This window comes from Oncorhynchus gorbuscha, unplaced genomic scaffold (genome assembly GCF_021184085.1).
Source record: "Oncorhynchus gorbuscha isolate QuinsamMale2020 ecotype Even-year unplaced genomic scaffold, OgorEven_v1.0 Un_scaffold_993, whole genome shotgun sequence".
In the NCBI taxonomy this organism is placed as follows: domain Eukaryota; kingdom Metazoa; phylum Chordata; class Actinopteri; order Salmoniformes; family Salmonidae; genus Oncorhynchus; species Oncorhynchus gorbuscha.
This window is the reverse complement of record NW_025745913.1, coordinates 33334-50000: the sequence shown is the minus strand read 5'-3', so window position 1 is coordinate 50000 and position 16667 is coordinate 33334. Positions and strand designations below refer to the sequence as shown.

Below are 16667 nucleotides of genomic sequence, written 5' to 3'. Positions count from 1 at the left end.
TAAGTTTAGGATAGGGTTAGGGTTGGGTTTAGGGTTAGGGTTAGGGTTTTGATAAGGGGTAAGGTTAAGGGTTAGGATAGGGTTAGGATAGGGTTAGGGTTGGGTTTAGGGTTAGGGTTTGGTTAAGGGTTAGGGTTAGGATAAGGGTTAAGGTTAAGTTTAGGATAGGGTTAGGGTTGGGTTTAGGGTTAGGGTTAGGGTTTGGGTTAGGGTTTGGTTAAGGGTTAGGGTTAGGATAAGGGTTAAGGTTCGGGTTAGGACAAGGGTTAGGGTTAGGATAGGGTTTGGTTAAGGTTAAGGTTAGGATAAGGTTAGGGTTAGGGTAGGGTTTGGTTAAGGGTTAGGGTAAGGATAAGGGTTGAGGTTAGGTTTAGTAGTTAGTTGAATTGTTACTGATAGTCTGTAGAGAATCTACAGATGGACTTTCCAGATAAAACATTACCCAAGTATCTTCTGTTAAATGAATATCTTTCACCAGTCTGTTAAATGAATCTCTATCACCAGTCTGTTAAATGAATCTCTATCACCAGTCTGTTAAATGAATATCTATCACCAGTCTGTTAAATGAAGCACCAGTCTGTTAAATGAAGCTCTATCACCAGTCTGTTAAATGAATCTCTATCACCAGTCTGTTAAATGAATCTCTATCACCAGTCTGTTAAATGAATCACCAGTCTGTTAAATGAAGCTCTATCACCAGTCTGTTAAATGAATCTCTATCACCAGTCTGTTAAATGAATCTCTATCACCAGTCTGTTAAATGAATCACCAGTCTGTTAAATGAATCTCTATCACCAGTCTGTTAAATGAATCTCTATCACCAGTCTGTTAAATGAATCTCTTTCACCAGTCTGTTAAATGAATCTCTATCACCAGTCTGTTAAATGAATCTCTTTCACCAGTCTGTTAAATGAATCTCTATCACCAGTCTGTTAAATGAATCTCTATCACCAGTCTGTTAAATGAAGCTCTATCACCAGTCTGTTAAATGAAGCTCTTTCACCAGTCTGTTAAATGAATCTCTATCACCAGTCTGTTAAATGAATCTCTTTCACCAGTCTGTTAAATGAATCTCTATCACCAGTCTGTTAAATGAATCTCTATCACCAGTCTGTTAAATGAATCTCTATCACCAGTCTGTTAAATGAATCACCAGTCTGTTAAATGAATCTCTATCACCAGTCTGTTAAATGAAGCACCAGTCTGTTAAATGAATCACCAGTCTGTTAAATGAATCTCTATCACCAGTCTGTTAAATGAAGCACCAGTCTGTTAAATGAATCACCAGTCTGTTAAATGAATCTCTATCACCAGTCTGTTAAATGAATCTCTATCACCAGTCTGTTAAATGAATCTCTATCACCAGTCTGTTAAATGAATCTCTTTCACCAGTCTGTTAAATGAATCTCTATCACCAGTCTGTTAAATGAATCTCTTTCACCAGTCTGTTAAATGAATCACCAGTCTGTTAAATGAATCTCTATCACCAGTCTGTTAAATGAATCACCAGTCTGTTAAATGAATCACCAGTCTGTTAAATGAATCACCAGTCTGTTAAATGAATCCTTAACCAATCAGGGCCGTGAGTTTGTTGAGCAGGTTGGTACCATTCAGTGATGTTCTCCTCTCAGATCAACATGCTGCTGAGCTTTAAGGACGAGAAGGTGGACTGTCCCTGTCCAGAACACATCCGAGAACAGCTTGTAGACTTCCATGAGGACCTGATGACCCACTGTGGTATGTCTGTTTCACACCGTAGCACCGGGACACCTCCCATTTAGTTTCTTTACCGTAACCAGGCCAGCCAAAAACAGCTCGGCTCGGCTCAGTTTGGGCTCAGTTGTAAAAGCTTCATTGAAGTCATTACCCAGGCCTGCCAAGTACAGCTCGGCACGGTTTGGCTCAGTTGTGAGCTTCATTGAACTCATTACCCAGGCCAGCCAAGAATAGCTCGGATCGGCTTGGTTTGGCTCAGTTGTGAGTTTCATTGAAGTCATTATGGTGACCTTGAATTCGTTCTTAAGGGTATTAAAGCCAGTAGTGAGTTGACCTTGAATTCGTTCTTAAGGGTATTAAAGCCAGTAGTGAGTTGACCTTGAATTCGTTCTTAAGGGTATTAAACCCAGTAGTGAGTTGACCTTGAATTCGTTCTTAAGGGTATTAAACCCAGTAGTGAGTTGACCTTGAATTCGTTCTTAAGGGTATTAAACCCAGTAGTTAGTTGACCTTGAATTCGTTCTTAAGGGTATTAAACCCAGTAGTTAGTGACCTTGACCTTGAATTTAGTTCTTAAGGGTATTAAACCCAGTAGTTAGTTGACCTTGACGTTCTTGGGTATTAAAATTGAGTTGACCTTGTTCTTAAGGGTATTAAACCCAGTAGTGAGTTGACCTTGAATTCGTTCTTAAGGGTATTAAACCCAGTAGTTAGGTGACCTTGAATTAATCTGTTAACAGTATTCAACCCAGAGTTAACACGCTACCTGTCCTTGGTATTAAACCCAGTAGTTAGGTGACCTTGAATTAATCTGTTAACAGTATTCAACCCAGAGTTAACACGTCTTCTGTTCAGGCATAGAGATCGACGAGGACAAGCTGAACGAGGCAGACAGTGACTTCACCATCCGAGGAAGACTCATGTCTCTGGTGGAGAAGGTGGTCTACCTGAAGAAAAAGATGACTTTCATGCCGAAGAACAAGAAGAAAGATAAGAAACCCAGTAAGTCTTCTCTCTGTAGGACACAGTGTTACAGACAGCCTTCTCTCTGTAGGACACAGTGTTACAGACAGCCTTCTCTCTGTAGGACACAGTGTTACAGACAGCCTTCTCTCTGTAGGACACAGTGTTACAGACAGCCTTCTCTCTGTAGGACACAGTGTTACAGACAGCCTTCTCTCTGTTAGGACACAGTGTTACAGACAGCCTTCTCTCTGTAGGACACAGTGTTACAGACAGCCTTCTCTCTGTAGGACACAGTGTTACAGACAGCCTTCTCTCTGTAGGACACAGTGTTACAGACAGCCTTCTCTCTGTAGGACACAGTGTTACAGACAGCCTTCTCTCTGTAGGACACAGTGTTACAGACAGCCTTCTCTCTGTAGGACACAGTGTTACAGACAGCCTTCTCTCTGTAGGACACAGTGTTACAGACAGCCTTCTCTCTGTAGGACACAGTGTTACAGACAGCCTTCTCTCTGTAGGACACAGTGTTACAGACAGCCTTCTCTCTGTAGGACACAGTGTTACAGACAGCCTTCTCTCTGTAGGACACAGTGTTACAGACAGCCTTCTCTCTGTAGGACACAGTGTTACAGACAGCCTTCTCTCTGTAGGACACAGTGTTACAGACAGCCTTCTCTCTGTAGGACACAGTGTTACAGACAGCCTTCTCTCTGTAGGACACAGTGTTACAGACAGCCTTCTCTCTGTAGGACACAGTGTTACAGACAGCCTTCTCTCTGTAGGACACAGTGTTACAGACAGCCTTCTCTCTGTAGGACACAGTGTTACAGACAGCCTTCTCTCTGTAGGACACAGTGTTACAGACAGCCTTCTCTCTGTAGGACACAGTGTTACAGACAGCCTTCTCTCTGTAGGACACAGTGTTACAGACAGCCTTCTCTCTGTAGGACACAGTGTTACAGACAGCCTTCTCTTAGGACACAGTGTTCTCTGTAGGACACAGTGTTACAGACAGCCTTCTCTCTGTAGGACACAGTGTTACAGACAGCCTTCTCTCTGTAGGACACAGTGTTACAGACAGCCTTCTCTCTGTAGGACACAGTGTTACAGACAGCCTTCTCTCTGTAGGACACAGTGTTACAGACAGCCTTCTCTCTGTAGGACACAGTGTTACAGACAGCCTTCTCTCTGTAGGACACAGTGTTACAGACAGCCTTCTCTCTGTAGGACACAGTGTTACAGACAGCCTTCTCTCTGTAGGACACAGTGTTACAGACAGCCTTCTCTCTGTAGGACACAGTGTTACAGACAGCCTTCTCTCTGTAGGACACAGTGTTACAGACAGCCTTCTCTCTGTAGGACACAGTGTTACAGACAGCCTTCTCTCTGTAGGACACAGTGTTACAGACAGCCTTCTCTCTGTAGGACACAGTGTTACAGACAGCCTTCTCTCTGTAGGACACAGTGTTACAGACAGCCTTCTCTCTGTAGGACACAGTGTTACAGACAGCCTTCTCTCTGTAGGACACAGTGTTACAGACAGCCTTCTCTCTGTAGGACACAGTGTTACAGACAGCCTTCTCTCTGTAGGACACAGTGTTACAGACAGCCTTCTCTCTGTAGGACACAGTGTTACAGACAGCCTTCTCTCTGTAGGACACAGTGTTACAGACAGCCTTCTCTCTGTAGGACACAGTGTTACAGACAGCCTTCTCTCTGTAGGACACAGTGTTACAGACAGCCTTCTCTCTGTAGGACACAGTGTTACAGACAGCCTTCTCTCTGTAGGACACAGTGTTACAGACAGCCTTCTCTCTGTAGGACACAGTGTTACAGACAGCCTTCTCTCTGTAGGACACAGTGTTACAGACAGCCTTCTCTCTGTAGGACACAGTGTTACAGACAGCCTTCTCTCTGTAGGACACAGTGTTACAGACAGCCTTCTCTCTGTAGGACACAGTGTTACAGACAGCCTTCTCTCTGTAGGACACAGTGTTACAGACAGCCTTCTCTCTGTAGGACACAGTGTTACAGACAGCTCTCTAGGACACAGTGTTCTCTCTGTAGGACACAGTGTTACAGACAGCCTTCTCTCTGTAGGACACAGTGTTACAGACAGCCTTCTCTCTGTAGGACACAGTGTTACAGACAGCCTTCTCTCTGTAGGACACAGTGTTACAGACAGCCTTCTCTCTGTAGGACACAGTGTTACAGACAGCCTTCTCTCTGTAGGACACAGTGTTACAGACAGCCTTCTCTCTGTAGGACACAGTGTTACAGACAGCCTTCTCTCTGTAGGACACAGTGTTACAGACAGCCTTCTCTCTGTAGGACACAGTGTTACAGACAGCCTTCTCTCTGTAGGACACAGTGTTACAGACAGCCTTTCTCTGTAGGACACAGTGTTACAGACAGCCTTTTCTTGCATCAGGTATGAGTTGATTAGACAGCAGTGCACTAACAGATCTGGCATCAGGCTGGTCCTTTTCTGGGACACAGTGTTACAGTCAGCCTTCTGTCTGTAGGACTGTCTGTCTGTCTGCCTTCTGTCTGTCTGTCTGTCAGTCTGTCTGTCTGTCTGACTGTCTGTCTGCATCAGGTCTGTCTGTCTGTCAGTCTGTCTGTCTGTCTGTCTGTCTGTCTGTCTGTCTGTCTGTCTGTCTGTCTGTCTGTCTGTCTGTCTGTCTGTCTGTCTGTCTGTCTGTCTGTCTGTCTGTCTGTCTGTCTGTCTGTCTGTCTGTCTGTCTGTCTGTCTGTCTGTCTGTCTGTCTGTCTGTCTCTCTGTCTCTCTCTCTGTCTCTCTGTCTCTCTCTCTCTCTCTCTCTCTCTCTCTCTCTCTCTCTCTCTCTCTCTCTCTCTCTGTGTCTCTGTCTGAATAGAGAGAGTAGACCATTACTCCTTGTGCTGTGTGTCTGACCGCGCTGCGTTGCCTCCGGTCCTTCAGGCACATTGCAGCAGCTGATCAGTGAGACCATGGTACGCTGGGCCCAGGAGAGCATCATGGAGGACCCAGAGCTGATCAGAGCCATGTTTGTCCTGCTCCACCGTCAGTACGCCGGCATCGGGGGCCAGGTCCGGGCCCTGCCCAAGGCCTACACCATCAACTCAGTCTCCGTAGAGGACACAATCAAACTGCTGGCGTCGCTGGGACAGATCAGATCGCTGTTATCTGTACGCATGGGGCGTGAGGAGGAGAAACTGATGATCAGAGGGCTGGGGTAAGGGCTCTACACTACACACTACACACTACACACTACACACTACATACTACATACTAACCCTTCAGCATGGGGCGTGAGGAGGAGAAACTGATGATCAGAGGGCTGGGGTAAGGGCTCTACACTACACACTACACACTACACACTACACACTACATACTAACCCTTCAGCATGGGGCGTGAGGAGGAGAAACTGATGATCAGAGGGCTGGGGTAAGGGCTCTACACTACACACTACACACTACACACTACACACTACATACTAACCCTTCAGCATGGGGCGTGAGGAGGAGAAACTGATGATCAGAGGGCTGGGGTAAGGGCTCTACACTACACACTACACACTACACACTACACACTACATACTAACCCTTCAGCATGGGGCGTGAGGAGGAGAAACTGATGATCAGAGGGCTGGGGTAAGGGCTCTACACTACACACTACACACTACACACTACACACTACATACTAACCCTTCAGCATGGGGCGTGAGGAGGAGAAACTGATGATCAGAGGGCTGGGGTAAGGGCTCTACACTACACACTACACACTACACACTACACACTACACACTACATACTAACCCTTCAGCATGGGGCGTGAGGAGGAGAAACTGATGATCAGAGGGCTGGGGTAAGGGCTCTACACTACACACTACACACTACACACTACACACTACATACTAACCCTTCAGCATGGGGCGTGAGGAGGAGAAACTGATGATCAGAGGGCTGGGGTAAGGGCTCTACACTACACACTACACACTACACACTACATACTAACCCTTCAGCATGGGGCGTGAGGAGGAGAAACTGATGATCAGAGGGCTGGGGTAAGGGCTCTACACTACACACTACACACTACATACTACACACTACACACTACACACTACACACTACATACTACATACTACACACTACACACTATACACTACACACTACATACTACATACTACACACTATACACTACATACTACACACTACACACTACATACTACATACTACACACTATACACTACACACTACATACTACATACTACACACTACATACTACACACTATACACTACACACTACATACTACACACTACATACTACACACTACACACTACACACTACACACTACATACTACACACTACATAATACATACTACATACTACACACACTATATACACTACACACTACACACTACATACTACACACTACACACTACATACTACACACTATATACACTACATACTACACACTACACACTACACACTACATACTACACACTACATACTACACACTACACACTACACACTACACACTACACACTACACACTACACATACTACACACTACACACTACACATACTACACACTACACACTACACACTACACACACTACACACACTACATACTACACACTACACACTACACACACTACACACTACATACTACACACTACACACTACATACTACATACTAACCCTTCAGCATGGGGCGTGAGGAGGAGAAACTGATGATCAGAGGGCTGGGGTAAGGGCTCTACACTACACACTACACACTACACACTACACACTACACATACTACATACTACACACTACACACTACACACTACATACTACACACTACATACTACACACTATACACTACATACTACACACTACACATACTACACACTACACACACTACACACTACACACTACATACTACACACTACATACTACACACTACACACTACACACACTACACACTACACACTAGATACTACACACTACATACTACACACTACACACTACACACTACACACTACACACTACATACTACACACTACACACTACATACTACACACTACACACTACATACTACACACTACACACACTACACACTACATACTACACACTACACACTACATACTACATACTAACCCTTCAGCATGGGGCGTGAGGAGGAGAAACTGATGATCAGAGGGCTGGGGTAAGGGCTCTACACTACACACTACACACTACACACTACACACTAGATACTACACACTACATACTACACACTACACACTACACACTACATACTACACACTACACACTACATACTACACACTACACACTACACACTACACACTACACACTACATACTACACACTGCACATACTACACACTACACACACTACACACTACACACTACACACTACATACTACACACTACACACTACATACTACACACTACATACTACACACTACACACTACATACTACACACTATACACTACACACTATATACTACACTTGTTTACCTGTCTCTTGGTCTGGTCTCTCTCAGACTACTACACACTACACACTACATACTACACACTACACACTACATACTACACACTACACACTACACACTACATACTACATACTACACACTATATACACTACACACTACATACTACACACTACACACTACACACTACACACTACACACTACATACTACACACTACATACTACACACTACACACTACATACTACACACTATACACTACACACTACATACTACACACTACACACTACACACTACATACTACACACTACATACTACACTACATACTACACTACACACTATATACTACATACTACACACTACACACTACATACTACACACTACACACTACACACTACACACTATACACTACACACTACATACTACACACTACACACTACATACTACACACTACATACTACACACTACACACTACACACTACACACTACACACTACATACTACACACTACACACTACATACTACACACTACACACTACATACTACATACTACACACTACACACTACATACTACATACTACATACTACACACTACATACTACACACTACACACTACATACTACACACTATATACACTACACACTACACACTACATACTAACCCTTCAGCATGGGGCGTGAGGAAGAGAAACTGATGATCAGAGGGCTGGGGTAAGGGCTCTACACTACACACTACATACTACACACTACATACTACACACTACACACTACATACTACACACTATATACACTACACACTACACACTACATACTAACCCTTCAGCATGGGGCGTGAGGAAGAGAAACTGATGATCAGAGGGCTGGGGTAAGGGCTATACACTACACACTACATACTACACACTACATACTACACACTACACACTACATACTACACACTACATACTACACACTACATAATACACACTACACACTACATACTACACACTACACACTACATACTACATACTACACACTACATACTACACACTACTTAATAAATACTACACAGTACACACTATATACTACATACTACACACTACACACTACATACTACACACTACACACTACACACTACATACTACATACTACACACTACACACTACACACTACACACTACATACTACACACTACACACTACACACTACATACTACATACTACACACTACATACTACACACTACTTAATAAATACTACACACTACATACTACACACTACATACTACACACTACACACTACACACTACACACTACATACTACACACTATATACACTACACACTACATACTACATACTACACACTACATACTAGACACTACATACTACACACTACACACTATATACTACACACTACACACTACATACTACACACTATATACACTACACACTACATACTACACAGTACACACTACATACTACACACTATATACACTACACACTACATACTACACACTATATACACTACACACTACATACTACACACTACACACTACATACTACATACTACACACTACATACTACACACTACATACATTAGTGATTGATAGTTCATTGAGCATGGTGATTGATAGTTCGTTGATATCTACACACTATATACTACATACTACACACTACACACTACATACTACACACTATATACACTACACACTATATACTACATACTACACACTACACACTACATACTACACACTACACACTACATACTACACACTACATACTACACACTACATACTACACACTACATACTACACACTACATACTACACACTATACACTACACACTACATACTACACACTACATACTACACACTACATACTACACTCTACACACTATATACTACATACTACACACTACACACTACACACACTACATACTGCACACTACACACTACATACTACACACTACACACTACATACTACATACTACACACTACATACTACACACTACATACTACATACTACACACTATACACTATACACTACACACTACATACTACATACTACACACTACACACTACACACAATACACTTCACACTTCACACTTCACACTACACACTACACACTACATACTACATACTACACACTACACACTACACACTACACACTACACACAACATACCACACACTACATACTACATACTACACACTACACACTACACACACTACATACTACACACTACACACAACACACTACACACTACATACTACATACTACATACTACACACTACACACTACACATACTACACACTACACACTACATACGACACACTACACACTACACACTACACACTACACACTACACACTACATACTACACACTACACACTACACACTACATACTACATAGTACACACTACATACTACACACAACATACTACACACTACATACTACATACTACACACTACATACTACACACAACATACTACACACTACATACTACATACTACATACTACACACTACAAACTAACTGGGGTAAGGGCTCTACACTACTTGTTTACCTGTCTCTTGGTCTGGTCTCTCTCCAGAGACATCATGAACAACAAGGTGTTCTACCAGCATCCTAACCTGATGAGAGCTCTGCTTGTTTACCTGTCTCTTGGTCTGGTCTCTCTCCAGAGACATCATGAACAACAAGGTGTTCTACCAGCATCCTAACCTGATGAGAGCTCTGCTTGTTTACCTGTCTCTTGGTCTGGTCTCTCTCCAGAGACATCATGAACAACAAGGTGTTCTACCAGCATCCTAACCTGATGAGAGCTCTGCTTGTTTACCTGTCTCTTGGTCTGGTCTCTCTCCAGAGACATCATGAACAACAAGGTGTTCTACCAGCATCCTAACCTGATGAGAGCTCTGCTTGTTTACCTGTCTCTTGGTCTGGTCTCTCTCCAGAGACATCATGAACAACAAGGTGTTCTACCAGCATCCCAACCTGATGAGAGCTCTGCTTGTTTACCTGTCTCTTGGTCTGGTCTCTCTCCAGAGACATCATGAACAACAAGGTGTTCTACCAGCATCCTAACCTGATGAGAGCTCTGCTTGTTTACCTGTCTCTTGGTCTGGTCTCTCTCCAGAGACATCATGAACAACAAGGTGTTCTACCAGCATCCCAACCTGATGAGAGCTCTGCTTGTTTACCTGTCTCTTGGTCTGGTCTCTCTCCAGAGACATCATGAACAACAAGGTGTTCTACCAGCATCCTAACCTGATGAGAGCTCTGCTTGTTTACCTGTCTCTTGGTCTGGTCTCTCTCCAGAGACATCATGAACAACAAGGTGTTCTACCAGCATCCTAACCTGATGAGAGCTCTGCTTGTTTACCTGTCTCTTGGTCTGGTCTCTCTCCAGAGACATCATGAACAACAAGGTGTTCTACCAGCATCCTAACCTGATGAGAGCTCTGCTTGTTTACCTGTCTCTTGGTCTGGTCTCTCTCCAGAGACATCATGAACAACAAGGTGTTCTACCAGCATCCTAACCTGATGAGAGCTCTGCTTGTTTACCTGTCTCTTGGTCTGGTCTCTCTCCAGAGACATCATGAACAACAAGGTGTTCTACCAGCATCCCAACCTGATGAGAGCTCTGCTTGTTTACCTGTCTCTTGGTCTGGTCTCTCTCCAGAGACATCATGAACAACAAGGTGTTCTACCAGCATCCTAACCTGATGAGAGCTCTGCTTGTTTACCTGTCTCTTGGTCTGGTCTCTCTCCAGAGACATCATGAACAACAAGGTGTTCTACCAGCATCCTAACCTGATGAGAGCTCTGCTTGTTTACCTGTCTCTTGGTCTGGTCTCTCTCCAGAGACATCATGAACAACAAGGTGTTCTACCAGCATCCCAACCTGATGAGAGCTCTGCTTGTTTACCTGTCTCTTGGTCTGGTCTCTCTCCAGAGACATCATGAACAACAAGGTGTTCTACCAGCATCCTAACCTGATGAGAGCTCTGCTTGTTTACCTGTCTCTTGGTCTGGTCTCTCTCCAGAGACATCATGAACAACAAGGTGTTCTACCAGCATCCTAACCTGATGAGAGCTCTGCTTGTTTACCTGTCTCTTGGTCTGGTCTCTCTACAAGGTGTTCTACCAGCATCCTAACCTGATGAGAGCTCTGCTTGTTTACCTGTCTCTTGGTCTGGTCTCTCTCCAGAGACATCATGAACAACAAGGTGTTCTACCAGCATCCTAACCTGATGAGAGCTCTGCTTGTTTACCTGTCTCTTGGTCTGGTCTCTCTCCAGAGACATCATGAACAACAAGGTGTTCTACCAGCATCCTAACCTGATGAGAGCTCTGCTTGTTTACCTGTCTCTTGGTCTGGTCTCTCTCCAGAGACATCATGAACAACAAGGTGTTCTACCAGCATCCTAACCTGATGAGAGCTCTGCTTGTTTACCTGTCTCTTGGTCTGGTCTCTCTCCAGAGACATCATGAACAACAAGGTGTTCTACCAGCATCCCAACCTGATGAGAGCTCTGCTTGTTTACCTGTCTCTTGGTCTGATCTCCAGAGACATCATGAACAACAAGGTGTTCTACCAGCATCCTAACCTGATGAGAGCTCTGATATCTTGTTTACCTGTCTCTTGGTCTGGTCTCTTCCAGAGACATCATGAACAACAAGGTGTTCTACCAGCATTAACCTGATGAGAGCTCTGCTTGTTTACCTGTCTCTTGGTCTGGTCTCTCTCCAGAGACATCATGAACAACAAGGTGTTCTACCAGCATTAACCTGATGAGAGCTCTGCTTGTTTACCTGTCTCTTGGTCTGGTCTATCTCCAGAGACATCATGAACAACAAGGTGTTCTACCAGCATCCTAACCTGATGAGAGCTCTGCTTGTTTACCTGTCTCTTGGTCTGGTCTCTCTCCAGAGACATCATGAACAACAAGGTGTTCTACCAGCATCCTAACCTGATGAGAGCTCTGCTTGTTTACCTGTCTCTTGGTCTGGTCTGATTCCAGAGACATCATGAACAACAAGGTGTTCTACCAGCATCCTAACCTGATGAGAGCTCTGCTTGTTTACCTGTCTCTTGGTCTGGTCTCTCTCCAGAGACATCATGACAACAAGGTGTTCTACCAGCATCCTAACCTGATGAGAGCTCTGCTTGTTTACCTGTGATTGGTCTGGTCTCTTCCAGAGACATCATGAACAACAAGGTGTTCTACCAGCATAACCTGATGAGAGCTCTGCTTGTTTATGGTCTGGTCATTAGAGACATTGAACAACAAGGTGTTCTACCAGCATCCTAACCTGATGATTGATGATATCACAAGTTTTGTTTACCTGTTGATATCTTTGGTCTGTCTCTCTCCAGAGACATCATGAACAACAAGGTGTTCTACCAGATCCCAACCTGATGAGAGCTCTGCTTCATTTACCTGTGATTGGTCTGGTCTCATCTCCAGAGACATCATGAACAACAAGGTGTTTACCAGCATCCTAACCTGATGAGAGCTCTGCTTGTTTACCTGATATCTTGGTCTGTCTCTTGATACATCATGAGTGAACAAGGTGTTCTACCAGCATCCTAACCTGATGAGAGCTCTGCTTGATTTACCTGTATCATTAGTGGTCTGGTTGATCTCCAGAGACATCATGATTGATAGTTTACCATTGCATCCCAACCTGAGTGAGAGCTCTGCTTGTTTACCTGTCTCTTGGTCTGGATAATTCATTGATATCATTAGTGATTGATATCATGAATCATTACAAGGTGTTCTACCAGTGATTAACCTGATGAGAGCTCTGCTTGTTTATTGGATATCCAGAGACATCATGATTGATAGTTCTACCAGCATCCTAACCTGATGAGATAGCTCTGCTTGATTTACCTGATAGATTTGATATTGATATCATGAACAACAAGGTGTTCTACCAGCATCCTAACCTGATGATTGTTTACCTGTATCATTGGTCTGGTTCTCTGATCCAGAGACATCATGAACAACAAGGTGTTCTAGTTTAACCTGATGAGCTCTGCATTTATTTACCTTCTTGGTCTGGTTCATTGATATCCAGAGACATCATGATTGAACAAGGTGATTGATACCATTGCATCATTAGTGAACCTGTGATTGATAGTTTATTGATATCATTAGTGATTGATAGGATTGTTTATTGATATGATGAGAGCTCTGATTCATTAGTGATTTACCTGTCTCATTGGTCTGGTCTCATTAGAGATTGATAGTTCATTGATATCATTAGTGATTGTGATTGATTGTTTACCTGTATTTGGTTGATATCATTAGTGATTGATAGATTGTTCATTGATATCATGCATGAGTGTTCATTGATGGTTACCATGAGTGATTGATAGTTTATTGATATCATTAGTGATTGTGTGATTGTGATTGTCATTAGTGATTGATAGTTCATTGATATCATTAGTGATTGATAGTTCATTGATATCATTGTGATTGATAGTTCATTGATATCATTGTGTCATTAGTGATTGATAGTTCATTGATATCATTTGATAGTTCATTGATATCTGTGTTCATTGATATCATTAGTGATTGATAGTTCATTGATATCATTAGTGATTGATAGTTCATTGATAGTGATTGATAGTTCATTGATATCATTAGTGATTGATAGTTCAGATATCATTTTTTTCATTGATAGTTCATTAGTGATTGATTGATCATTAGTGATTGATAGTTTTGATCAGTGATTTGATATCATTAGTGATTGATACTTCACCATGTGATTGATAGTTCATTAGTGATTGATCATTAGTGATTGATACCATGAGTGATTGATAATTCATTGATATCATTAGTGATTGATAGATTCATTGATATCATTAGTGATTGATACCATTCATTGATATCATTAGTGATTGATAGTTCATTGATATCATTAGTGATTAGTGATTGATAGTTCATTGATATCATTAGTGATTGATAGTTCATTGATATCATTAGTGATTGATAGTTCATTGATATCATTAGTGATTGATAGATTGATATCATTAGTGATTGATACCATTAGTGATTGATAGTTCATTGATATCATTAGTGATTGATACCATTAGTGATTGATAGATTCATTGATTATCATTAGTGATTGATAGTTCATTGATATCATTAGTGATTGATAGTTCATTGATATCATTAGTGATTGATAGTTCATTGATATCATTAGTGATTGATACCATCAGTGATTGATAGTTCATTGATATCATTAGTGATTGATAGTTCATTGATATCATTAGTGATTGATAGTTCATTGATATCATTAGTGATTGATAGTTCATTGATATCATAGTGATTGATAGTTCATTGATATCATTAGTGATTGATAGTTCATTAGTGATTTGTTCATTGATATCATTAGTGATTGATAGTTCATTGATATCATTAGTGATTGATAGTTCATTGATATCATTAGTGATTGATATAGTTCATTGATGATCATTAGTGATTGATAGTTCATTGATATCATTAGTGATTGATATATTGATATCATTAGTGATTGATACCATTAGTGATTGATAGTTCATTGATATCATTAGTGATTGATACATTGATATCATTAGTGATTGATAGTTCATTGATATCATTGAGTGATTGATAGTTCATTGATATCATTAGTGATTGATAGTTCATTGATATCATTAGATTGATAGTGATTGATACATTAGTGATTGATAGTTCATGAGTGATTGATATAGTTCATTAGTGATTGATATCATTAGTGATTGATAGTTCATTGATATCATTAGTGATGATCATTAGTGATTGATACCATTAGTGATTGATAGTTCATTGATATCATTAGTGATTGATAGTTCATTGATATCATTAGTGATTGATAGTTCATTGATATCATTAGTGATTGATAGTTCATTAGTGATTGATAGTTCATTGATATCATTAGTGATTGATAGTTCATTGATATCATTGATTGATCATTAGTGATTGATAGTTCATTGATATCATTAGTGATTGATAGTTCATTGATATCATTAGTGATTGATAGATTGATATCATTAGTGATTGATAGTTCATTGATATCATTAGTGATTGATAGTTCATTGATTGATTGATAGTTCATTGATATCATTAGTGATTGATAGTTCATTGATATCATTAGTGATTGATAGTTCATTGATATCATTAGTGATTGATAGTTCATTGATTATCATTAGTGATTGAGTTAGTTCATTAGTGATTGATATCATTAGTGATTGATAGTTCATTGATATCATTAGTGATTGATACCATATCAGTGATTGATAGTTCTTGATTGATATCATTAGTGATTGATACCATCATTAGTGATTGATAGTTCATTGATATCATTAGTGATTGATTCATTGATATCATTGATTGATAGTTCATTGATATCATTAGTGATTGATAGTTCATTGATATCATTAGTGATTGATAGTTCATTGATATCATTAGTGATTGATAGTTCATTGATATCATTAGTGATTGATAGTTCATTGATATCATTAGTGATTGATAGTTTCATTAGTGA

At 41.2% G+C, this 16667-nt stretch overlaps 1 protein-coding gene across 1 annotated transcript in view; it reads left to right on the top strand.

Moving 5' to 3' along the window:
* LOC124020930 (ryanodine receptor 2-like) overlaps positions 1-11195 on the top strand; it is a gene marked incomplete at its 5' end in the record, with an annotated part of 193375 nt that extends 182180 nt beyond the window's left edge. The window contains 4 exon segments of the mRNA XM_046336241.1: positions 1632-1737; positions 2572-2718; positions 5627-5900; positions 10702-11195. Of these exon segments, the coding sequence (XP_046192197.1) occupies positions 1632-1737; positions 2572-2718; positions 5627-5900; positions 10702-10831 (657 nt within the window).
* Between the last annotated feature and the right edge of the window lie 5472 nt (positions 11196-16667).